This window comes from Abramis brama (genome assembly GCF_963993115.1).
Source record: "Abramis brama genome assembly, chromosome: 2".
NCBI classification, from domain to species: Eukaryota; Metazoa; Chordata; class Actinopteri; order Cypriniformes; family Leuciscidae; genus Abramis; species Abramis brama.
In genome coordinates this window covers 5,647,506-5,674,252 of record NC_139964.1, presented here as the reverse complement: position 1 = coordinate 5,674,252, position 26,747 = coordinate 5,647,506, and the positions used below count along the sequence as shown (strand labels likewise).

General features: G+C 43.1%; 1 protein-coding gene across 1 annotated transcript in view; it reads left to right on the top strand.

The window, feature by feature from the left end:
• LOC311077544 (uncharacterized protein) overlaps nucleotides 1-26,747 on the top strand; it is a 471,588-nt gene that overhangs the window by 220,521 nt on the left and 224,320 nt on the right. Inside the window, exons 9-13 of the mRNA XM_084106074.1 lie at nucleotides 9,739-9,795; nucleotides 12,177-12,542; nucleotides 12,627-12,683; nucleotides 14,376-14,741; nucleotides 14,826-14,882. Coding sequence (XP_083962200.1) covers nucleotides 9,739-9,795; nucleotides 12,177-12,542; nucleotides 12,627-12,683; nucleotides 14,376-14,741; nucleotides 14,826-14,882 — 903 coding nt within the window. The remainder of the gene's footprint in view (nucleotides 1-9,738; nucleotides 9,796-12,176; nucleotides 12,543-12,626; nucleotides 12,684-14,375; nucleotides 14,742-14,825; nucleotides 14,883-26,747) is intronic.

Here is a 26,747-nt window from a genome sequence, read left to right as displayed (position 1 = left end):
TTTTCATATACAGTACAATAGTTAATTCCAGCTGTGCTTAAAACAATCTGAAATTTTTAAGTCACACACAGATATCAATAATCTACATATGAATCTCAACAATGGTGACAATCACACAAATGTTTCATGTTGCAGTGCATGATGGGAGCCACCAATCAAAATGCATCCCTGGCTGACATCATGCATTGCAGCATGAATAAATTATGCAGCTGAATTGTCCTTTAATTTTCATTGTTTTTTCCTGTTTGCTTTTATTTTGCTTTTGTTTTATTATGACTTTAGTTTTGTGATGTTCATAGATGATCTGTTTGTCACTAGTTTGTTTATTGTCACCATTGTTGAGATTCATATGCTGATTCTTGATGTCTCGGTGTTAAACACAATAGTGATTGTGCTCAAAAGTTTTTTCAAAATTGTTCACATTGCTGTTGAATCTCAGGGCTACAAATTACTGATAATAAAATGTAACAGTCATAGATTTTGACTCTGAACGACATCAGTGAATAAGGTCACAACATGATGATAATGTCAAGCAGGTTTTCTCTTGGCGTACCAAAAGTGCTTTATAAACACAATGTTGGAACTGTCAGAGAAAACCTAACAATAAAAAATGAAAAGGGTCAAGAGCCCAACTAAAGCAAACACTGACCACCATAATGGTGACTAAAATGAAAACGAAATGAAAACGTCCATAAAACATTACCATCTAAACTTCTGCTGAATCTCAATAACTTTTGTCGATGTATGACAGAAATAAAGGCTCAAACTGGTAATAATAAGTGCAATTATGTGTAAAGGCTCCAAGTCAGTTGTAGTTCTATGCTTCCTGTTTAGCTACTGTTCGGACGCTCTTGCCTACTGCTCCGCACTTTGCTCTATCGCTTTTACATTTTATCTCCTATTTTTTTATATTTTATTTCCTTTATTTTATTTCCTTTTATCACCTAGTTTTAACTTCAGCAAATCAGCACAGTGCTCATACGACAAAGTTTGGATTACTACAAAAACTGAGAATTCCTTTACCCGACCAGCTTACATTCCGGGAAAGGAAAACACAACTGCCTCAAGGATAAGAGAAAATGCCTCCTCTGGAATCTTCTTGCTGCACTAACTGCCACAGACTTTTACAAAGGATTGCAGTTCTTGAAACAATGTTACTTACGGGACCACCAAACCAAACGGAGCACACAACAGAGCTTCGTCATGGACACCCTCAGCATACCGGTGAGTCCCATGAAACTAGTGCTCCTCGACAGGTAGAGAAACAAGCCGATCGACTTACTAATCGATGGCACAAACAGGGAGGGAGACCCAAAGGCACTCGAGACATCAGATTGTCACGAGCATCACATATTGCCGCAGTAGCATCCTCTACCCCAGATACAGCTCTGACAAAGATTGCAAACACTGGTCTCCTACCACCGCCTATACATCTTGAGAACAGATTTGAAGTGCTAATGAATGTAAATGAGGAATCCCCAAATGTGATGAATGTGATCGAACACAGACTGAATGGGCCAGTGGCTAACACTGATGCTAACTGGCGCTCAAGGTCGAGCAGACAGCGGCACTCAGCTCAGAGCGCTGCCGAGCCCAGGACTCTGATAGTGGGGGACTCCATAATCAGAAACATTAGCGGCAGGGACACAACTACGTGCTGCCTTCCACAAGCAACAACTTCTGATGTAAACAGGGAACTTCAGAACATTCTGATGAAACATAAGACTGCAAATCGACTCATCATTCATGTGGGGAAGAATGATATTCATAAAGAGCAGTCAGAACTCCTTAAGAAGGATTTCCATGAACTTTTTGAAACACTTGAAAGACTGAAAGTTCAAACATTCATCAGTGGACCTCTCCCAGCAAGAGGAACAAACAGGTTTTCACGGTTACTTGGGCTTAATACATGGCTGCAAAAAAACCTGCAATATAAAAGGAGTAAACTTCATTGACAATTTCAATCTTTTCTGGAGTCAGAGACAACTTTTTCATCGGGATGGCCATCACCCAAACAAACTTGGTTCAAGAGTGTTAAAGGACAATATCTACTTCTCCCTCAATCATCCTTCTGCAGTGTGTGCCAATCAACTCAATCTGAACGGCACACACACACCTGGACACAGTATGAATGACCACGGGACTTCACTACAGCAAAATGGACATGATAACACCACTCCGCCACAACAACCTCTGCTCACGGACACAATCTCATCTGAGCCCTGCCCACAGAGCTCACCACAGACAGACTGTGACATATTAGAACTGCTTGATGATTCAGCACCCAAGGACGACTTCCTGGAAAACAGCCAGGGAAGCCAGGACAGCATATCACAGCCTCCCAAAACACCAGAGCAACAGCCCCTTTCACCAGACACGTTATCTCTCTCTCCAGCAACTCCACTTCTGTGCTTCTCACAGAAAATGGAAGAACTGGTGTATGCTGGAACCAGACTATCCCACTCTTTTGCTGCAAGCCCCCAGATCACAACCAAAAAAAGACAGGCACCATTACCACCCGCATCAAAGCCTGCAGCAAAGCCTGCGGGTCCAGCTCGCCCTCCCCCTCCTGTGAGAGCTCTTCGGCCTCTGCCACAACACCAGGGCCCACACCCTCCTCCATCTGCTCGAGGTGAACCAAAAACAACTGATACCAGCTCTCAGTGATATGTGTCGGGTCCCCGTTTTGATAACAGTAACTTTCTCAAATGTTTACAGAACAAACGGGAACCCAGTGTGCCTGTATCTTTCTCTATTGCTGTTTTATTACAAGATAGAAAGTCTAAGGCCTTCAATAGCCGTACAGCAAACCTAACTAATCTGGAGCCTATTACACGTCAAACTAATATTGCTGTGGGGAAAAGTAAGACTGTTAAGTTAGCACTCTTTAACATCCGCTCACTTAAAAATAAATCACTTCTTGTCAACGACTTAATAACCACAAACAACCTGGATTTTATGCTTCTGAATGAAACCTGGCTAGAAGACAGCTGCAGTGCAACAGTCCTCAATGAAGCAGCCCCTCCTAACTTTACTTTTATGAGTGTCTGCAGAGCTGTTAAGAGAGGTGGGGGTCTAGCTGCTCTTTTTAAAGATATATATCAATGTAAGCAAATATCATTTGGGAATTACCCTTCTTTCGAATATCTGGGTATTGTGTTAAAAGGTGCTCCACGCATTTTACTTATCATTATTTACAGGCCTCCAAAATACTCTCCAGCCTTTGCTGAGGACTTTACAGAACTGTTATCAACAATTACATCAGAGTTTGACTGTTTTGCCATTGCTGGAGATTGTAACATCCACATAGATAGTGCAGAGAATAATATGGCGAAAGAAATCAAAACTGTTTTAAAAACTTTTGATCTGACTCAGCATGTACATGGACCCACACACAATCGTGGACACACTCTAGATTTACTTATCAGTAAGGGTCTAAACATTTCATCGATTGTTATTAAGGATGTAGCACTGTCTGATCATTTCTGTATTTTCTTTGATATATTGATCTCTCCTGCCACTGAAGCTAGATCTGTGTCTGTTAAGAAGAGATGCATAAATGAGAACACTAGTGTACTATTTATGAAGGCTATATCCTTAACACCAAGTATATCTGCTGACTCTGTTGATTTTCTCCTTGATTCTTTTAACTCAAAAGTTAAAAGTGTAATTGATGATATTGCTCCTGTTAAAGTCAGGAAGAAGAGTGGCAGACAAAAAGCACCTTGGAGAAACTCAACAGCAGTGCAAAATATGAAAAGACAATGCAGAAAAGCAGAGCGCATGTGGCGGAAGACTAAACTTGTAGTCCATTATAACATCTACAAAGACTGCATCCATGCTTTCAATATGGAACTAGGCAAAGCTAGACAGACTTTCTTCTCAAATATTATAAACAGTAATTTAAACAACACACGCACTCTTTTTGCTACTCTAGAGAGACTGACAAACCCCCCAAGCCAGATTCCCAGTGAAATGCTCTCAGACAACAAGTGCAGTGAGTTTGCTATGAAAATCAATAATATCAGAAAGGTGATCAGCACATCCTTGAGTTGCACTGGGGTCAGACAGATCGAGCCACCTGAGAAAGTAGTTACTATGTCTGATTTCAAAGAAATTGATGGCAAAATTTTGGAAGAAACCGTACAGCACCTTAAAACATCAACCTGCGCTCTTGACACACTTCCCACATCATTTTTCAAAAGTGTGTTACAAATATAAACGTACGTAAAAATGCAAACAATAAACACATAAACATTTAACCGAACAAGAACATAAAACAATAACGTGGTCAGAATACATGAAAGGAAGAAAGAAATAGAGAGAAGGGAAAAGCTAGTAATTATTACATACAGAAACCTAGGTTCACGAGACACCTGGAAACAGCTTTTATCAGATAATGTACTTGCGAGTTTCTGTGCTCTTTCTGGTGAGGCTGAGGCTGAGGCAGGACAGCGTGGACGGTGTCGATCCTGTTTCTGCTGCGTCTTCCGGTGCCGCGAAGTTTAAAAAGGCTCACTGAATGTAACGTTACCGAGAAAGTTCAGATTCGTCTTCCGGGAGGGAAGAGGCCGGAAATCTTGGTTTCTAAGAGGGAAATCTATGACTCGAACATGCGTTCGTTCGATAGAGAAGGCCAGGGCCTTCTTCAGATGTTCCTGGAGAAACGCTGCGCCGGAGAGGAGGAAGGGCGGCAGCAGGAGGTGAGAAGGAAAGAGCCGGAGAAGAGAGAGAGGAAACTGAAAGTTTGGACTTTTATCAGCGTCCCATGTACCGCCCCCTTCTTCGTGGAGGACGAATCAGATGTCGAGATTTTTCCTAGCGGGAAGATCCCTTTGTTCGTCTGGAACAGTCTCCTGGCTCGGGTTACAGTGACGATTGACGATTATTTCGGTTCCAGAAATATGAAATGTGTAAACAATGTATATTACTGCATTCTGCTATTGGAATTCGACTCCGTTAAATTGAGAGAATTTCAGAGATATCAAACGCATCACATGAAGGTTGTAGAAATGCAACGTTACAGGAGATATGCAGAATTACACACATTTAAAGTTGTGATTACCACATGACAAAATCATAGACACCCCAATATGACATGGTCATAACAAAAGGCACCTCAGAAATATATCAACATTTTGGTAATGTCTTATGTGGGAAAGTCAATGAAAAATCTGTGTGTGTGTGGTGCGTTTGGGATGTGAGTCGCTTGGAATGTTTGCCTTTTCCTGGGTCGTAAAGTTTTATGGTCTGGGGTAGGGTTACAAAACCATGATTCTATTTGAGACCCTAAATTGGGAGAAACATTCTTTCGATAAACACTTAGAATTCAAAACTACACATTAGAAAACCAAACCTCTATTATAAGGTAAAACTAATCACACATGCATATACCGTATTTTCCGGACTATAAGTCGCTCCGGAGTATAAGTCGCATCAGTCAAAAAATGCGTCATGAAGAGGAAAAAAACATATATAAGTCGCACTGGAGTATAAGTCGCATTTATTTAGAAATTTATTTCACAAAATCCAAGACCAAGAACAGACATTTAATCTGGAAAGGCAAGTTATTCAACTACACAGTAGCACACAGAACAACAGGCTGAGTAGGTGTCCGGTATGTTAACGCAACACATTAACAGTTATTCAGCTACACAATAGCATAAAGAACATATACCTGGGAGGCTGAATAGGCTAAATTAACATAAGCCAGGGAGTCCAACAAGCAAGTTACCAGTAAACAAGTTCACCAAGCACCCGCGATCTCATTCCACATCACTGAATCCATTGAATTTTCTTCATATGGTGTCGCTTCTGAATAACTCCGCCAACTAGAGCGCCCTCTCGCGGCTGTAGACGGTAATGTTTTCTCTTGGTTCATCTCAGTCTGAATTAATTTTGATATATAAGTCGCACCTGAATATAAGTCGCAGGACCAGCCAAACTATGAAAAAAAGTGCGACTTATAGTCCGGAAAATACGGTAGGAATGTACATACATTAGAGAATAAAATAAAAGATATTTCTCTTATTCTCAGTTATACACAAAGGATGTTTGTGTGTGTGTGTGTGTGTGTGGAATGTCACGAGGCTGTAAAGTCGGGGGATACCAGTCACATGGGCGCTGGTAAATTGCCCCGTGGGGAAATTATTAACCAGCGCTGTCTTCCTAAGGACGAAGACTATGTGTTCGCCATCACATGATTCACTTAATTTGAAAAGCAGATGCCATTGTTGCTACAACCACTTGTATAAACAGAAAATAAAAGAGGTGACAGGACACATCCTTGGGGTGCCCCCGTGTTTAAAAACATAATATCTGATTTAAACCCCCGAACACAAACTCGCTGTGGTCTATTTGTTAAAAAATTCTTTATCCAATGTACTATTCCTCCATTTACGCCTAGAACAAGGAGACGTTCCAAGAGTAAATGTATCTGCATAGTATTAAAGGCAGAGGTATAATCGATAAAAAGAACACGCACATAAGCCTTCGCTTGTTGTAAATGGCTAGCAATTGTATCAACCATAGTGAGTGTTGCATCCTCTGTCCCTCTTTGCGATTTATATGCAAATTGCAGTACATCTAGTTGCTCTGATATGTATGGTTTCAGGTGATAACTAACTACTCTTTCCATTCATTTAGCGAGTATTGATGTAAGAGCCACAGGACGAAAGTCCTCTAGATTTTTTGCTCTCACTTTTTTAGGAAGGGGTCGTATAAATGATAACTTCCATGTATTTGGTACAATCTGTAAGTCTAATAAAAACTGAAATAATTTAGTTAAGGGGTTAGTTAGTTCATTTGAACATATCTTTAAAACTCTGCCCTTAAGGCCATCTGGACCCGGTGCTTTATAGGGCCTAATGCATTTGAGGGACCTTCTGATCTGGTCACCTGTTAACCTAATGGGCGGCCCCACTGGAATTCTATCACTGATTTCATTAATCTTATTCCAATTGTCAGGTGTATCATATCTTCCATAAAACAGATTCAAATCATTTACCCATTTAAAACCATCTGTCCCTATAATAATATCATTATTTACATCTCTCGTGTCACGCCCCATCATCTTGTTCAAGCCTTGCCAAGCACTCCTTGCATCTTGATTCGCTAACTGATCCTCTACCTTACATTTAAAGTCAATTTTTGCTTTTTGTATCATGGCTCTCAATTCCTTCCTTTTAATTTTAAAACCATCATGATTATTTTCACGAAATGCCCGATTCTTTTCATTAAGGAGTCTCTTTAAACCTTTAGAGAGCCATGGCTTATTAATTGAGAAGACTTTAACCACTTTAGTGTCAATAACTGTTTCTTCACAAAATTGTATATAGGAGGTAATACAGTCAGTTAGTTCGTGAGGGTCTCTGCATGAATCAAAAAAGACATCCCAGTTTGTAGTGCAAAAACAGTCCTTTAACATGTCTTCTTTATCCTTACTCCAAACCTGAATTCTCTTTTCCACTGGTTTGTCCCTTCTAACACGTTGTCTGTATGTTGGCAGTAGATGGATAACATTATGATCCGATCTGCCAATCGGTGCTCGACATACTGCCTTGTATGCGTCGTCAATGTTACCATAACACAAATCCAGTGTGCGTGAGTAACGGGTTGGACAATCAATATATTGCTGCAAGTGTGGAAGAGTCTCTATTAATGAAAGTGTATCAAAATCCCCTAGTATGAAGACTGGTTGGTCTGCCGACTTTGTTAGGATCCTAGTAAAGCACTCTGCAATATGCTCCGTTGCCTCGCCATTATTAGGTCCTGGTACATACACTAGGAATATGGTTATTCGACCAAATTCTCGCGGCAGATAGAAGGCTCTAAAAGATACACCCAAAGTCTCATAGTCCGGGGTACAAGTCTGTTCAATTATGGTAAACTGCGATGACCAGCTCTTATCAACATACATACAGAGTCCCCCGCCAACTGATTTTCGTGATTTTACCTTGTCTCTGTCGGCTTGTATAGTGGTAAATCCCTCGATGTCCACAATATGATCTTCATTTAGCCATGTTTCCGTAAAACAGATGAGATTACTGCTCCTAAATTCCTCCTCTTGTTTAACTTGGAGTGCAACCTCATCCATCTTATTATTAAGAGATCTTACGTTAGACAGCGTGATCACTGGAAGGGGATGACGGCGTCCTCGCCTCCGCAGTCTATTGCGAATTCCTCCTCTCGACCCTCGCTTCTTAGTTCTTGATCTCCTTTTTTTGTGCAGACATATACTTGGTGGAATCTCCACATCGACAGCATAATTATTATTATATCGTAAGGATAGCAAGAAGTCTCTTGAATAAGTCCGTCTCGACACCATAGACGCCAATTGATCTTCAAAGGCCTCGCCCGCCAGCACCAATACGAACAACGCAGAGACCACGCTGATCATGTACACATTCATAGTGCTTCAAGTTTAAAAGAACAAAAATAAAAACAAATAAAATAACAACTTAATACACAAACAAAAACGCCACGAGACAACAGCGAGACACAGGGTCAGCAGCAGGCCGCGCCCCCGGAAGTCAATATGATAATTCAATTATTGAAGACACCTGATGTTAACAAGCAGAATCACTGAAGGAGAAAATCACAAATTGTCACCATTATGGCGATCAATGTTTGCTTTAGTTGGGCTATTGATCCTTATATGTTTACTTTAAATTTAGCTTGTCTGCTGTTATTGATTTATAACAGTCAAATGAACAAAGAAAAGTGTTATCTGATTCAGCAGGAGAGAGAACTAATTAGTGAAATCAGCTGCACAGAAAAAACTCCAGTATTAAATGAACTCTCCTGGGAGTTTATATGGCTCCAGACTCAAGAGTGTTAAAGTTAATGAGATTATTTAGTGATTGATTGAGTGATGATTGAACATTATTGAAAACACCTGATGTTAACAAGCAGAATCACCAAAGGAGAAAATCTCTTAAGTCGCCATTATGGTGATCAGTGTTGGCTTTAGTTGGGCTCTTGACCTTAAATCATTTACTCTAGATTTTGTTTTGGCTGCTGTACCTGAGTTATAACAGCCAGATGAACAACAAGAAAAGGTGATCTGATGGTGTTGGTTGTGTTTTAACGTAATCATTATTTCACAATCATTTGACCTGAATCACTGAACTCATATAGAGCCCAAATTCTGAGTTAGGTTTATATTATTAATTATGTCCTTGTACAGCATAATATTTTTAGCCTTTTCAATGAAATCAATATGATCAAATTAATTAAAAAAAAAAAGTTTTTATTTAGGCACACACACACATCAAGAATTCACTTATGAATCTCAGCAATGATGACAAACAGATCACCTCTGATCATAAGCACATTATTTATTCATGCAGCCATGAATGAGTTTTGATTGGTGGCACCCAGAATGCACTGCAATATGCTTTATAATTGTCACCATTGTTGAGATTCACAGGCTGATTATTCATGTCTGTGTGTCTAAAAACTAAATCAAAATAAAAACAAAAAACGTTTTTGTATATGAGACATGTCTAAGAAAACTTTGGATTACATTGTAAAAGTTCAAAATATTATGATGTGCAAGAACAGCGCTGCTATAATTTAAGTAAATCTAAATTGGTAAATTAGGTTCCCAAGTAAATTGGACTCTATATGAGTTCAGTGATTCAGGTTAAATGATTGTGAAATATTCACATGAGCTCTTTCTACACACTCAGATATTTGTGTCTCTGTTCATTAATCACTATTCATCCAAACTTTCAGACACTGGCAGCATTAACACCAGCCCTACAACTGTCACACCAGTGACCATCTCACCTGGTAATGTTACACACCGTGTCTCTATTGGCTTATTTTCTGAGTGTTTTCTAATGTGTGGAGGCACTTCCCAGAAGACACCAGTGGTCTCTACATGCTTTTGGGAAACGCTGCTCTGTACCATAGATGTGTGTGTGTGTCAGAATAAAATACTTACTCGACCAGTAAAATACATTATAGTATACAATATGTACAAAGTATAGCTAAGTAATATTTGTTAATTAATGTGCATTTGTTATTGAAGACAACATGTGCAATTTGTAGTATTTTGAAGCCAAAGGTATTTCTGAGCATATACTTTTTATTCAAATATAATTATGGTATATGGCTTGTGTGTTTCGAAGACACTCGTAATGAATTTGTAATATACTTGTAATACAAATAACGAACACTTTAATCAACTAATCAAGCATGTAATTAGTCCCTACACAGGCATATACTTAAACAGAAGTGAATCAGACTGTCAAATCAGACAGAAATCCAATATCATAAATATAACTGTGTTTTCAGTGGTGTATAAAGACCTTACTTAATGAACCGTTAGAATGAGCCATTTCTCTCGACACACACCGCGGGTCCCCTTACATTGAAATGTGTTGACATGTTTCTACAGTGGCCCTAAATGGACAAACGCGCTTCGTCACTATGAAGAAGCAAGAAGCAGTATGATAGAGATATGTAAAATTACAAACTTAATCTGTATTTAAACCCTAACAAAACAGTTAAATGATAAAACGGTTGAATGACTGGCAGCCCCAAAAAACCTGTAACATTAAAGTAAAACATCCTAAATTAAATAAACTGAAAAACACTTATTTTACAAGTATTTCCTGAATTATTACGATCATATTCCTTCAATGTAAAAATAAATAATGTAAAACAGGGTCAAATGACTGGCAGCTGCGGCTGCCAAACAAAAACCATTAAATTAAAGTAAAATATTCTAAAAAAAAACTTTAACAGAAATTTGATGTCACCATGATGGTGCTCAGTGTTTCACACACAGCGGAGAGCACACACACACACACACACAGTGCACGCAAACACACAGTGGAGAGCACACACACACACAGTGCACGCAAACACACACAAACACAGCGGAGAGCACACACAGCGAAGAGCACACACACACACACAGCAGAGAGTACACTCACACACAGTGGAGAGCACACACACAGCGGAGAGCACACACACACACACACACACACACACACAGCAGAGAGCACACACACACACACACACACACACACACACACACACACACACAGCGAAGAGCACACACACACACAGTGGAGAGAGCACACACACACACACAGAGGAGAACACACACACAGCAGAGAGCACACACACAGCGGAGAGCACACTCACACACAGCAGAGAACACACACACACAGCGGAGAGCAATATGCAAATTGAGGTTGTGTATCTTCGGAAGTGGAACACACACCTTTTCTTCTTCTTTGTCCTCAGAGCAGAGGTCCTGTAGCTGACACGAGTCACGACTACACTGCCCTCTATAGGACTGGTGCAGTCGCAGTGCGCATGTGTCGAATCTGTCCATCCTGAGCTTTAGTGACACTTTTCTGAGCGCCTCGTGTCTGATCTCTTCTCAGCTCAAACACTGACTGTCACTCAGTGAACGACAGATCTCTGTCTCTCTCTCAATAGTGCTAGTCTAGAGTCAGACCCGATCAAACCACTGATACAGTGTTGCTGAGGACACTACTGGAATAAAACACTTCACATCCCACATAGCAACATTGTGTCGGCCCAGATCCGGCCCACATCTGGCACACGTGGAAAGATGATCTGGCCCACATGCAGCGTGGAATTACGGCACTTGGGTGGGCCACTCCTGTTTGCCAGATCTGGGCCACAAGCAGGCCATAGCAATGCCACATCTCAGCCAAGAGCAAAGAAATAAACCAGAACTGGACCTTATCTGAGCCACAAAACCTGTGTATATTAAATATGAAGTCATCTCAGCCTGTTAACAAAAATAATCACTGAAAGAAAGAAGAGAACAGAAAAAAGAGACGAGCAGAATCAGAAATTTTTTTTATTTGCATATGAAATATTGAGGAAACTGAATGTCAGATTGTTACTTTAATATTAGTTTATGACCCATGATCCCCGCTGAAAACCTGGCAATGTTAGGTAATTTGTCTCAAATGTATTTTTCTTTAAGACGCATTGATGTTTAAATAATCCTATAAATGCATTTGAAAAAATATTGTGGATCGAAATGAATCGCTCCGAATTAGCAGAAGAAGAAGAAAAAGTAATGTCTAAAGCTGCACTTTTGGTTACATTTTGTAATAAAACATGTTTTTCAGAAACTTGTTAATTTCTTAATATATTTTCATAAATTAATCTCTCTGCAGACCCCTGTTACAACTACACTGTGCTGGACGATACATGGAGATCCATCAATAATACACGTGCTTCAGTCAGAAACTGTGACTCTGTCTCCTGGAGCGGCTGGTATCGTCTCTTCATTAACAACACTAGCGCTCATATCCCAGACACGTGTGTTGCTCCGTTCAGCTGTGGCACTGATATCGCACTGTGGATACGAGGTGGACACCCAACAGTAACAGATGGAGTCGTCACTCGAGATGTCTGCGGTGATGATGGGAGTTACTGCTGCGCTTACGGGTCTTTTCCAATTAAAGTCAAAGCCTGTCCAGGCGATTATTATGTCTATGAGCTGGTTAGAACAACTGGTTTCTGTTCAGCATACTGTGCAGGTAATTATATTCACATGAGCTCTTTCTACACACTCATGATATTTGTGTCTCTGTTCATTAATCACTATTCATCCAAACTTTCAGACACTGGCAGCATTAACACCAGCCCTACAACTGTCACACCAGTGACCATCTCACCTGGTAATGTTACACACTGAGTCTCTATTGGCTTATTTTCTGAGTGTTTTCTAATGTATGGAGGCTACAGATCAGGGCTGCACTTCCCAGAAGACACCAATGGTCTCTACATGCTTTTGGGAAACGCTGCTCTGTACCATTTGATAGATGTGTGTGTGTGTGTCAGAATAAAATACTTACTCTACCAGTAAAATACATTATAGTATACAATAGACAACATGTGAAATTGCATATACATTTTACTCAAATATAATTATGGTATATGGTTTGTGTGTTTCAAAAACACTCGTAATGAATGTGTAATATACATTCACATTCACAATATACACACACACACACAATGGAGAGCACACACACAGCGGAGAGCACACACACACAGCGGAGAGCACAGTGCACACACACAATGGAGAGCACACACACAGCGGAGAGCACACACACACAATGGAGAGCACACACACAGCGGAGAGCACACACACACAATGGAGAGCACACACACACCTGCACACAAATACCTGTAAGAGCACACAGCGCACACACACAGCGAAGAGCACACACACACAATGGAGAGCACACACACAGCGGAGAGCACACACACACACACCCACACAGCAGAGAGCACACACACACAGCGAAGAGCACACACACACACACACACACACACACACACACAGCGGAGAGTACACACACAGAAACACACACACACAGTGGAGAGCACACACACACACACACAGTGGAGAGCACACACACACACATGGAGAGCACACACACACACAGTGGAGAGCACACACACACAGTGGAGAGCACACACACACAGTGGAGAGCACACACACACACACACACACACACACACAGAGGAGAATACACACACAGTGGAGAGCACACACACACAAAGCGAAGAGCACACACAGTGGAGAGCACACACACACACAGCGGAGAGCACACACACACACACACACACGCACACACACACAGTGGAGAGCACACACACACAGTGGAGAGCACACACACACACACACACACAGTGGAGAGCACACACACACATAGTGGAGAGCACACACACACACACAGAGGAGAACACACACACACAGTGGAGAGCACACACACACACACACACACACACAGTGGAGAGCACACACACACAGTGGAGAGCACACACACACACACACACAGCGGAGAGCACACACACACACACACACACACAGTGGAGAGCACACACACACACAGTGGAGAGCACACACACACACAGTGGAGAGCACACACACACACACACACACACAGAGGAGAACACACACACAGTGGAGAGCACACACACACAAAGCGAAGAGCACACACAGTGGAGAGCACACACACACACACACACACACACACACACACACACACACACAGTGGAGAGCACACACACACACAGTGGAGAGCACACACACACACACACACACACACACACACAGAGGAGAACACACACACAGAAAGCGAAGAGCACACACAGTGGAGAGCACACACACACACACACACACACACAGTGGAGAGCACACACACACACAGTGGAGAGCACACACACACACAGCGGAGAGCACACACACACACACACACACACACAGAGCACACACACACACACACACACACAGTGGAGAGCACACACACAGAAATGTGTTAGCCTATTTCTTAATATATTTACATAAATGAATCTCTCTGCAGACCCCTGCTACACCTACACTGAGCTGGACGATACATGGAGATCCATCAATAATACACGTGCTTCAGTCAGAAACTGTGACTCTGTCTCCTGGAGCGGCTGGTATCGTCTCTTCATTAACAACACTAGCGCTCATATCCCAGACACGTGTGTTGAGAAGTACAGCTGTGGCACTGTTACCGCACTGTGGATACGAGGTGGACACCCAACAGTAACAGATGGAGTCGTCACTCGAGATGTCTGCGGTGATGATGAGAATTACTGCTGCGCTTACGGGTCTTTTCCAATTAAAGTCAAAGCCTGTCCAGGCGATTATTATGTCTATGAGCTGGTTAGAACAACTGGTTTCTGTTCAGCATACTGTGCAGGTAATTATATTCACATGAGCTCTTTCTACACACTCATGATATTTGTGTCTCTGTTCATTAATCACTATTCATCCAAACTTTCAGACACTGGCAGCATTAACACCAGCCCTACAACTGTCACACCAGTGGCCATCTCACCTGGTAATGTTACACACACTGTGTCTCTATTGGCTTATTTTCCGAATGTTTTTCGGAAATTCTGGGGGGGGGGGTATATGTATATATATTTATATATAAATATAGGCTAGTTTTATTTTCTACGGTATATTACTGTTTTAATGGAAAATGGTATAATATTGTCAGAATTTTACAGCAAGGGTTAACAGTGTATCTAAGTAATATTTGTTAATTAATGTGCATTTGTTATTGAAGACAACATGTGCAATTTGTAGTATTTTGAAGCCAAAGGTATAACTGAGCTTATACTTTTTACTCAAATATGATTATGGTATATGGCTTGTGTGTTTCGAAGACACTCGTAATGAATGTGTAATTTGGTGTTTGGTGTTTTAAGCTGCCAACGGCGCCTTCCAGGCAGCGAGGGGATGGGTAGGTTTAAGGTTGAGGGTAGGGTTAGCTGCCTCTAAGGAGCCATTGGGGGCTTAAAACACCATCGAGCTCTGTAATATACTTGTAATACAAATAAAGAACACTTTAATTCAACTGTAGCGTCTGGACCAATCGGACAAACACAATTCATTTATTTAATGAACAATCCAGCAAACTCACTGTGAAACTTTCACCAAAAGCTAACATCCCAAGTGAAGCTAACACACTGGCAGGACGGTGTCTTGTTACAGGAAACACAGAGAGATTTTACGATCAAAAAGAATTTGGCCGCATGTGCAAGAGAGAGACAATGAGGAGACAGAAACAATCTTCCATGCAGACTTCGCTGCATTAATCAGAAACTAACTGATCTAGAAATGAACGTGCATCCCAGAAACTGTGCGAATGAGTGTGATGTTTTGTATCCTATTATGTATACACCATGGTATGTATTTTATCATACAACCAACGGTCAATGTAACCTTACCTGTATCATGTCTCCAATCTAATTACTCCTAATTTGATGACTCACGCTTTGATGTACATCACCTTCTCTTAGAATGCAGTGGGGATTTGTTATATCTATCTGAGTATTAATGAACAGAAAAAGAGGGCTTGAGACAGCGCCGTAAATCTTTCCCACAAAGGAAACTCCTGCCAGAAATTCGCTCTTTCTGATTGGTTTAAGACAGCCTGCAAGGCGTGCCTTTTGTTAAGCTTTAAAAGGCCGTTCCGTTAGCCCTGCCTCTCGCTCAGCGCTTCTCATCCTACAACACTACAACACTGCTTCCGCTGTTACCCCCCTCACTGGGGCCCAGGGCCCTGGGCACTGCCTGCCATGCTTTCATGCTACCAAAAAGGGAGACTGCAAAACTGCAAACCTACCATCACCGCATCGTCCAACGATCAACTCCTTGCCTTCTCGGCACTTCACACAGCAAAATCCCCAGTGTTAAATCAACACTGCTCAGAGCAAATATGGTCCCACTCTACAGAGTGTTAAAATAACACTGAAACTAGGGCTGGGCGATATATCACACGATATTGTTATGCGCATCTCATCAGTAAAGCCGGTTCCTTGATTAGTAGTAAATCACTATCACCTGCTTTCAGATGGAGCGGTCTTAAATTAACACTCCTGGGGCTGGGAGTGTATATGAGTCCACACTCAAGAGTGTAAAGTGTTAAAATATGAGCGTTAAATTAACACTCAAGAGTGTTAAAGTTAATGAGATAATTAAGTGATTAATTTAGTGATGATTGAGCATTATTGAACACACCTGATGTTAACAAGGAGAATCACTGAAGGAGAAAATCACAAATTGTAAGTTACCATTATGGTGATGGGTGCTTGCTTTAGTTGGGCTCTTGAACCTTGTATGTTTATTTCAATTTTTACTGTTGTTTGTCTGCTGTTGTTGATTTATAACAGTTAAATGAACAAAGTAAAATGTGATCTGACAGTGTTGGTTATGTTTTGACATAATCATGCTGTGATCTGAAACTTATTGAGATAATTTGGTTTAACTTGTTAGCAGCAGGTTTGTGATTCTTCAGCCTATGATTATCAGTACTTTACTTATAATTCAGAATATTTAATAAACATTCTTCTGATCAAAAGACTTTCAACTAAGTTCATTTAAAACACAGACATCAATAATCAGCCTGTGAATCTCAACAATGGAGACAATAATAAAGCATGTTGTAGTGGCTGCCACCAATCACAACTCATTAATGGCTCCCATCATGCATTGCGGTATGAATAAATTATGATCTGAATTGTCTATGTAATTTACTTTTCCTAATTGAATATTTTGTTCGTCACCATTGTTGAGATGCATTGACTGAATCTTGACGTCTGTGTGTGCCTAAAAGAAAGTTTTTTTTTTTTTAGAACAACTTTTAAGAAATCCTTTATATTATATAAAAAATTCTGGCCATTTATTCAGATTCACAGTTATGCTGTAACCAGCAACATAAATCTACGTCAGAAAGAAGGATCTTTATGAGTTTAGTGATCAAGTTCAAATGATGAATGTCATAATATAACCAACACCATCAGATCACTTTTCTCTTTGTTCATCTGGCAGTTATAACTCAGATACAGCAGCCAAACAAAATCTAAAGTAAACACATAAGGCTCAAGAGCCCAACTAAAGCAAACAATCATCACCATAACGGTGGCTTACAATTTGTGATTTTCTCCTTCAGTGATTCTGCTTGTTAACATCAGGTGTCTTCAATAATGTTCAATCATCACTAAATTAATCACTTAATTATCTCATTAACTTCAACACTCTTGAGTGTGGACTCATATACACTCCCAGGAGTGTTAATTTAACACAGGAGTTTTTGCTGTATACAAAGAGCCGTAGTTAACTGACAAGCTGAGCCATATTGCATTAATTATCGCTGGCGATACGTCCGCGATATTAATGCGATATGGCTCAGCTTGTCAGTTAACTACGGCTCTTTGTAGTAAATGCCGCTCCATCTGAAAGCAGGTGATGGTGATTTACTACTAATCAAGGAACCGGCTTTACTGATGAGATGCGCATAACAATATCGTGCGATATATCGCCCAGCCGTAACTGAAACAGAGTTAAAGTTAATGAGATAATTAAGTGATTAATTGAGTGATGATTGAGCATTAGTGATGAACACCTGCAGTTAACAAGCAGAATCACTGAAGGAAAGAGAAACACAAGAACTACAACTGACTTGTAGTCACAGCCTTAGATTAAATCAACTAAAGATAAAAAGAAGAGATTCAATCTGTGAAGATCTCAGCAGAGGAGGATTAAACAACTCCACAAACAGCATTACCAGCTTCCCTTATTACTAACCAGACTGACTTTATTTCTGTCAGACGTTATTGTTGATATCTGTGTGTGTCTGAGTCAAGCAGGATTAAAATAAAATTGAATGCACTATATGATTATGATATTCTTCAGAAGACCTGATTACAGAAATATTGATTTCATGATGTAGATTCACAGATATATGCTAAGTATGAAATACCCATAATTTCATGAGGAATAATCTGACAATCAGACATGTTAACGATGATTGTGACATCATCACAAAAGAATAAAAACACCTGATCATCTTGACTTTTTCTTGCCATAACAAATGTGTTTTATAAACTCACTGTTACAGCAGTCAGAGAGATATGAACGGTAAGAAGTCCAGGGACAAGAGACGAACTAAAGCAAATACTGATCTCCATCATGGTGACAACAAACTTTATTATTAACTAATCGCTGTTAATTCTCAACAAGAACTTTTGTACATATATGAAAGAAATAATCGTAAACTGGTTTCACACTCAGTGTTACTGGAAGTCAGTTTTAGTTTTTGTGTTTCTCTTTTTTCTGTTCTTTTTTCTCTGTCCTTCAGTGATTCTGCTTATCAGGTGTTCATCAGTTTCTCAATTCACTCACTTCTTTTCATTCAAGTGGACTTTATTAGTGAACTAGGGAATAGTGAATGAGGGTATAGGGTACGATTGGGAAAACGTACTCGGTTACTAACGTAACCTCGGTTCTCTCTAGAAGAGGGAACGAGTACTGCGTAATTCTTACGCTGCGGGAAAACCTCTTTTCCACGAGATATTGAAGCCAAAAAATTATCCTTATAATTTGTATTATTGCAAAACGCGTTGCAGCAGCACGCGGCCATGGGCGAGACGGCTTGCGCGCCCATTGGCTGCTCTGCGGCAACTGCATCAGCCAACCGAGCGAGGCCTGAGATGACGTCAGGCCAATGAGGGCGCTTCGCGCCCTCCGCGTCACGTCCCGCCGAAACAGGCGTGGCTTAGCCCTATAAAGGAAGGCTCGGGACAGCTGATCCCTGGTTTTTCATCGCTGAAGCGAACCAGAGTGTGTTGCATGCACGGCAAGATACGCAGTACTCGTTCCCTCTTCTAGAGAGAACCGAGGTTACGTTAGTAACCGAGTACGTTCTCTTACGAGAGGTCTCTCGTACTGCGTAATTCTTACGCTGTGGGAACCCAATGCAAAGCGCCGTGCGTGCTGGGATCAAAACACCAATAAACCTGAAGGCGAAGCCCAGGAATTACAGTGCACAATCACCAGGGGACTCACAGAGAGTCCTGGAAAGAGGAGGGGAATCACTCTGTCCATATGCAGCAGCGTCATAGACGCAAACGTTAAACATGACAGACAGGGCGGAACTGACCTGAACTGATGCAGAAAAGGCGGGTCTTACGCAATACTGCCCATAGCATAAACAGTCGGCGGCGCACAGCGCTCACAACGTCAGTGTCCTAATCAGACAGTACTGATTCGTCTATACCGACAGCAGTTTGGCCTGTAAGGCGGGAACCTCTAGGTTATAGAACCTTATAAATGTAGACGGCGAGGCCCAGCCTGGACATACATATGTCTTGCAAGGAAATCCCGCTAGACCAAGCCCACGAAGAGGCCACGCCTCTCGTGGAGTGCGCTCTGACACCCAACGGGCACTGTAAGCCCTTGGCAGTGTACGCCAGCGCTATGGCGTCAACTATCCATCTGGATAGACTCTGTTTCGAAACAGCCAGTCCCTTGGAACGTCCGCTGAACGAAACAAACAACTGCTCAGTCTGTCTGAAAACAGACGAACGAGACACATAAGCCCTTAGCGCCCTTACTGGACAGAGAAAGCTAGTGTCTCCTTCCTCGCCCGACACCGGTAGGGCGGACAGGGAAATGACCTGAGCCCGAAACGGCGTGTTGAGGGATTTAGGAACGTAACCATGCCTGGGCTTGAGTATGACTCTTGAGTCACTTGGCCCAAACTCTAAGCACGCCGCGCTCACCGAGAGCGCGTGCAGGTCACTTACGCGCTTCACTGAAGCGAGAGCCAACAAAAACACTGTTTTGAAAGACAAGTGTTTGAGGCTAATCGTTTGGATAGGCTCGAATGGGTCACCTTTCATGGCTTCCAACACCGTAGAAAGGTCCCACATAGGGACTGAGGGGGGTCTGGGAGGATTCAGCCTCCTAGCTCCCCTAAGGAAGCGGATGACTAAATCGTTCCTTCCTATTGACTGACCGAGCGTTGATTTGGAAAACGCTGAAATGGCCGCCACATAGACTTTGAGCGTGGAGGGGGCTCTGCCCTTATCCAGCAGCTCTTGTAGGAAGGAGAGAACCTCCATCACCCCACAGTCGAAGGGTGAAAAGCCCTGAGCTGTGCACCAGCCAGAGAATACTGACCACTTCGAGGCATAGAGCCGTCTGGTAGACAGAGCTCTAGCCTGAGTGATAGTATTTAGCACTCCCTCTGAGATGTCAGCGGGTACCCGTTGAGCGCCCATACATGAAGGGACCACAGCTCCGGGTGTGGATGCCAAATCGCCCCTTTGGCCTGAGAGAGGAGGTCCCTCCTCAATGGCACTGGCCATGGGGCAGTGTCTGCTAACTGCATCAGAACTGGGAACCACGGTTGGTTCTTCCAGAGCGGCGCTACGAGCAGCACTGAGCATCTTACTTCCCTGATCCGTTCTATCACCTGAGGCAGGAGGGAGACGGGGGGAAAAACATAGAGCGGGCAGCGCGGCCACGCTTGGGCCAGCGCGCTCTTGCTCTTGGAGAAGAACACGGGGCAGTGAGCGTTTTCGTGAGACGCGAACAGGTCCACTTCCGCTCTGCCGAATCTCTCCCACAACAGTAGGACTGTTTGCGGGTGTAGAGACCATTCGCTCGCCGGAATGTTGTTCCTGGACGGTCTGTCTGGCCCCAAATTCTGTAGCCCGGGCACGTGCACTGCCCTCAGTGAGCGCAGGTTGTGCTGGGCCCATACCAGGAGGCGTTCCGCCAGCCTGTATAAATTTCGGGATCTGAGACCGCCTTGGCGATTTATGTAGGACACCACTGACATGTTGTCCGAGCGGACTAAGACGTGGTGGCCCTTTATCTGGGGACAAAAATGCGTCAGCGCGTTGTCCACTGCCAACATTTCCAGACAGTTGATATGTTGGAGCTTCTCCCGTTCTGACCATAGGCCGAAGAACGGTCTGCCCTCGAGCAGCGCTCCCCATCCCGAGGTGGAGGCATCTGTCGACACCACTTTCACTCTCGAGGAAGTCCCCAGGCTTACACCTGATTGGTACCAGTCGTTTGCTTTCCAAGGTTTCAGAGCTGAAAGGCAAATCTGATCGACCTTGAGACGAAGCTGACCAGATTCCCACACTCTGCGCGGTACCCGCGCTTTCAACCAGAACTGCAGAGGGCGCATGCGGAGCAAGCCCAACTGAAGAACTGATGATGCTGAGGCCATAAGGCCGAGCATCCTTTGAAATTTTCTGAGCGGGACGGTCGCGCCGCAGCGGAAAAAGCTCGCTGCGCGCTGAATGTCTAGAACGCGCTGTGATGACAGCCGCGCTATCATAGACTGCGAGTCCAAAACTGTGCCCAGAAACGATATCGTTTGACTGGGGTTCAGAGAGCCCTTCGCCCAATTGACTCTGAGACCTAGATTCTCGAGGTGATCGAGTAAAATGGTCCTGTGCTCCACGAGCTCTGATCGTGATTGAGCTAGAATCAGCCAGTCGTCCAAATAGTTCAGCACTCGTATGCCTCTGAGTCTGAGGGGTGCGAGCGCTGCGTCCATGCACCTCGTAAATGTACGGGGTGCTAGGGACAAACCGAACGGCAGGACTGTGTACTGATAAGCCTGGCCCTCGAAGGCGAATCTCAAGTATCGCCTGTGACGTGACGCTATCTGTATTTGAAAATATGCGTCCTTCAGATCTATTGACATAAACCAGTCTCCTCGGCGAATATGCGCCAGGATTTGTCTGGTCGTGAGCATTTTGAAACTGCGTTTCGTCAATGCTTTGTTCAGCTGTCTTAGATCCAGTATGGGTTTGAGACCCCCGTCTTTTTTCGGTACCAGGAAGTATCTGCTGTACACCTTCGCTTTGAGCTTGAGATAAAGGCTCTATAGCCCCTTTGCTCAACAGTTTTGATATTTCGGCTCGAAGTAGGTGTGCTACTTCTGAATTCACCGTAGTTTCGACGCGAGCTGTGAAGCGGCGAGGGCGTCGACAAAACTGTAGCGAATAGTCTCTTCTTATAATGTCTAGCACCCACTCCGAAACCCCTGGAAGCGCTGCCCACGCATCTGCGTGGTTGGCTAGGGGCTGGATGCGAAGCGCGCTCTGTTCGCTGGGCGACAGAAGCGCTTCGGTGTGCTGTAACATGGGTGTTATGCCTGTGACATTTGAGGCGGGGAGCGCGCTGATCACAGCGGGCAAAATGCTCGCTCTCAACCCCGCTGCGGTGCTTAACCGAGTGTCTGTGAGTAAGTGTGGGCGCGGAGGAGCGGGCACATTTACTGCACTGGACGCGCTGTTTATGTGAACAGAGCGAGCGCGCACAGGTTTAGTTTTTACAGAAACCATGAGGCGTGCAGGACATAGTGTTTGTGGGCACTGGGCAGTGGGCACGTTTACTATGCTGGATGCGCGATAGACCTGAGTCGATTTTATGAGCGCGGGCCCTATGTGAAGGGCTGTGCTTGTGCGTAGGGATGGGCACTGAACAGTGGGCATCTGCTCTACACTTATAGCACCATCGGCCGTGGCCGGGACACCAGAAAATACACTCTTTAAAGGATTTATCTGGGTAGCCGTAAAAACGGCTTTTGTGTGCAGGCAAGCGGGCAGCTGTACCGGCTTGCACACTGCAGGATACGCTGGAACAGTCACAATTCCTGGAGCTGAAACAGCGGTGCGCTTTGGTGAGAGTTCGGCCGCAGCGGGACTCGACCACCGGCGCTTTCCTAGGCGTGCTAGGATGGTTTCGGGGCTTCCGGTTTCACCGCAATCCTTGGCCGTGGCCCACGCGGAGCGGGGCGGCGGCTAGCCGAGCGAGAGCGGGGTCTCGAGCTGCGGTCTTGTCGACGCTGTGATGAAGCGACTCAGACTCAGACATCTCCGTGAGCGTCAGCCATAGATGTCTCTCAGCAACGGTGACAGAAGCCATGCATCGTCCAATGGCCTGTGCAGCAGACTTAGTAGCGCGGAGAGTGAGGTCTGAAGCGCTTCTTAATTCCGTTAGGCAGATAGCGTCAGGTCCCATCTCATCCAGCTTTCGGAGGAGATCACCCTGGAATATCTGCAGCGTGGCCATCGTGTGTAGTGCAGCTTGCCCAGCGGCGGAGAAAGTTTGCGCGAGCAGCATTGACGTCATGCGGCAGGCTTTAGACGGCAGCACAGCGGGAGGTGCAGGCTCGGAGAAGACTGCCAGGCGAGTCCTCAGAGTCACCATAGGCAGTAACTCGCAGTGAGGGCAGCCGCCGTCGGCGAGCGCGAGCGCTGCATGATCTTCACCCAGGCAGGAGACGCAGATAACATGGCAGTCTCCCTCGCTGAGTGGGGCTCGGCACGAGCCGCAGGAAGGCGTCTTTAAAAAGACGCAAGCTCTTTTAGAGTGTGTGTCGCGGAGCGAACACACACACACAAAGAACAGAGAGGTAAAGGATATAGGGGCCGGATAGCGCAGCGGGAGCGGCAGCAGTAGAAGGCGGCGTGGCCAGCAGCTTCAGATGAAGGCTCGTCCCGCTGAAAGGCTTCTTCAGACGGCGCGCGGCTTCTCTCGTGATCCAACGATGCGTGAGCTTCTCTGAAGAGATGAAAAATCAGGGATCAGCTGTCCCGAGCCTTCCTTTATAGGGCTAAGCCATGCCCGTTTCGGCGGGACATGACGCGGAGGGCGCGAAGCGCCCTCATTGGCCTGACGTCATCTCAGGCCTCGCTCGGTTGGCTGATGCAGTTGCCGCAGAGCAGCCAATGGGCACGCGAGCCGTCTCGCCCATGGCCGCATGCTGCTGCAACGCGTTTTGCAATAATACAAATTGTAAGGATAATTTTTTGGCTTCAATATCTCGTGGAAAAGAGGTTTTCCCGCAGCGTAAGAATTACGCAGTACGAGAGACCTCTCGTAAGAGAACAGCCTCTGATTGTCGACTGAGGTGTTGGTTGTGTTTTAACATAATCATTATTTCACAATCATTTGACCTGAATCACTGAACTCATATAGAGCCCAAATTCTGAGTTAGGTTTATATTATTAATTATAGCAGTACTGTCCTTGTACAGCATAATATTTTTAGCCTTTTCAATGAAATCAATATGATCAAATTAATTTTAAAAAAAAGTTTTTATTTAGGCACACACACACATCAAGAATTCACTTATGAATCTCAGCAATGGTGACAAACAGATCATCTCTGATCATAAGCTCATTATTTATTCATGCAGCCATGAATGAGTTTTGATTGGTGGCACCCAGAATGCACTGCAATATGCTTTATAATTGTCACCATTGTTGAGATTCACAGGCTGATTATTGATGTCTGTGTGTCTAAAAATTAAATTAAAACAAAAGCAAAAAAACGTTTTTGTATGTGAGATATGTTTAAGAAAACTTTGGATTACATTGTAAAAGTTCAAAATATTATGATGTGCAAGAACAGTGCTGCTATAATTAATAATATAAACCTAACTCAGAATTTGCTAGCCTGGGAAAACCCAAACAACTTCCGGCAAATTCAGATTTGCTTGAGAAGTAGTCTGGCAAAGAGCTCATTCAAGCCCATTTCCATGCCGTTGAAATCGTGGCACCAATCAGAAACGTTGAGGCAGGCTTTACACAATGACGATCGCTCTGATTGGTTTTAGGTCTATCCAATTGCGCCCAGAGGCATTTGAGCGACGTCCGTTCAACTTTTAAATGCATTATATTCAAATTGCAAACACATGAGGACAGTCTCCATGAAAGACCCACTGGCAGATGAACGTGCTACTACATTTCTCTCCGAAACGGTAGGAAATTAAATTAGATTTAATATCTAGAGGATATTAAGGATTAAATTTAACTGTGACACGATGATTGACAGGGCAGTTTAAGTGACAGGATGCATGCGACAGATCCGTCCAAAAAAGATGACGAAGTAGTGTGTCCCAAAGCTTCCCTACTTTTTTGCTACACATTCAAAAGTAAATACCTTTTCTTCACAAAAAGAGTACATACTTTTATGGCGTAGTGTAACTTAGGCAAATTGGGACGCAGCATATGGCTTTACACGATGACGATCGCTCTGATTGGTTTTAGGTCTATCCAACTGCGCCCAGAGGCATTTGAGCGACGTCCGTTGGTGACGCCCCTTTGGAAATGATTTGTCTATGGAGCTTTGCCAGACTATAACTCAGTTACTACTGAGAATGGTCTGGTTTTAACCAGGCTACAGTGCTGCTATAATTTAAAAAACCTAAATTGGTAAATTAGGTTCCCAAGTAAATTGGACTCTATATGAGTTCAGTGATTCAGGTTAAATGATTGTGAAATAATGATTATGTTAAAACATAACCAAAACCATCAGATCAGCTTTTCTCTTTGTTCATCTGGCTGTTATAACTCAGGTACAGCAGCCAAACAAAATCTAAAGTCAATGATTTAAGGTCAAGAGCCCAACTAAAACAAACAATGATCACCATAATGGTGACTTCAAATTACGGTTTTCTCCTTCAGTGATTCTGCTTGTTAACATCAAGTGTCTTCCATGTTGGCAATACAAAAAAAAAATGTTTAAAGGGGTGGTGAAACACTCAGTTTCAGTCAATCTCATGTTAATCTTGAGTACCTATAGATTAGTACTGCATCCTTCATATCTCCAAAAAGTCTTTAGTTTTATTATATTTATAAAAGAAAGATAGGCTGTACCGAGTCTTTCCGGAAAATACGAGCGGCTGGAGGCGCTGGAGGCGCTGTAGGCGTGTGGGCGGAGCTAAAGAATTACGAGCATACATACAGAACGCGTTTTTGCTTAGAAAAACGTGAGATGGGCAGTGAAATAGGGGAAAAACACAAGGTCTCGAGAGTTTTTTAAAAGTATAAATAAATTTAACTTGAGCGCAGTGTTTTTAGAACACCATGTCATGCGCGAGTTTTACAACATTTGTTTGGTTTACTCGTGGTTTATGAGGACATGAATTGGTTTATGGATTATTGTATGTGACTTAGCAGTAGCAAGCGGAACAGTTTTGCACATCAGACTAGTATTTTCATAGAAAAACAATGGAATAGTAGCGCATTTCAATGAAGAAGTGCGCTTTGTGTGAACGGCCCCTAGGTTTATTATGAAATAATTCATTTATTTCAACATATTTTCACACTCTTTGTGTATTGTTGTTTGGAGTGGTTTTACAATAAACAAACACACACCTACAGTGGCCAGCTAAACAAATGTACACTCTTTTAGAAATAGGGGTACAGCAGGAGTCCATTTCTGTCCCCCAAGGTACATATATGTACCTTTTTGAGGGTCAAAAAGGTACATATATGTCCCCAAGCATTAAAAGGTACAAATATATACCGTTTCTTTTAAAGGTTAAGGTACAATATCAAAAGACAGCCTCTGCTAAGTGATTTTATTTTATTTTTTGTAA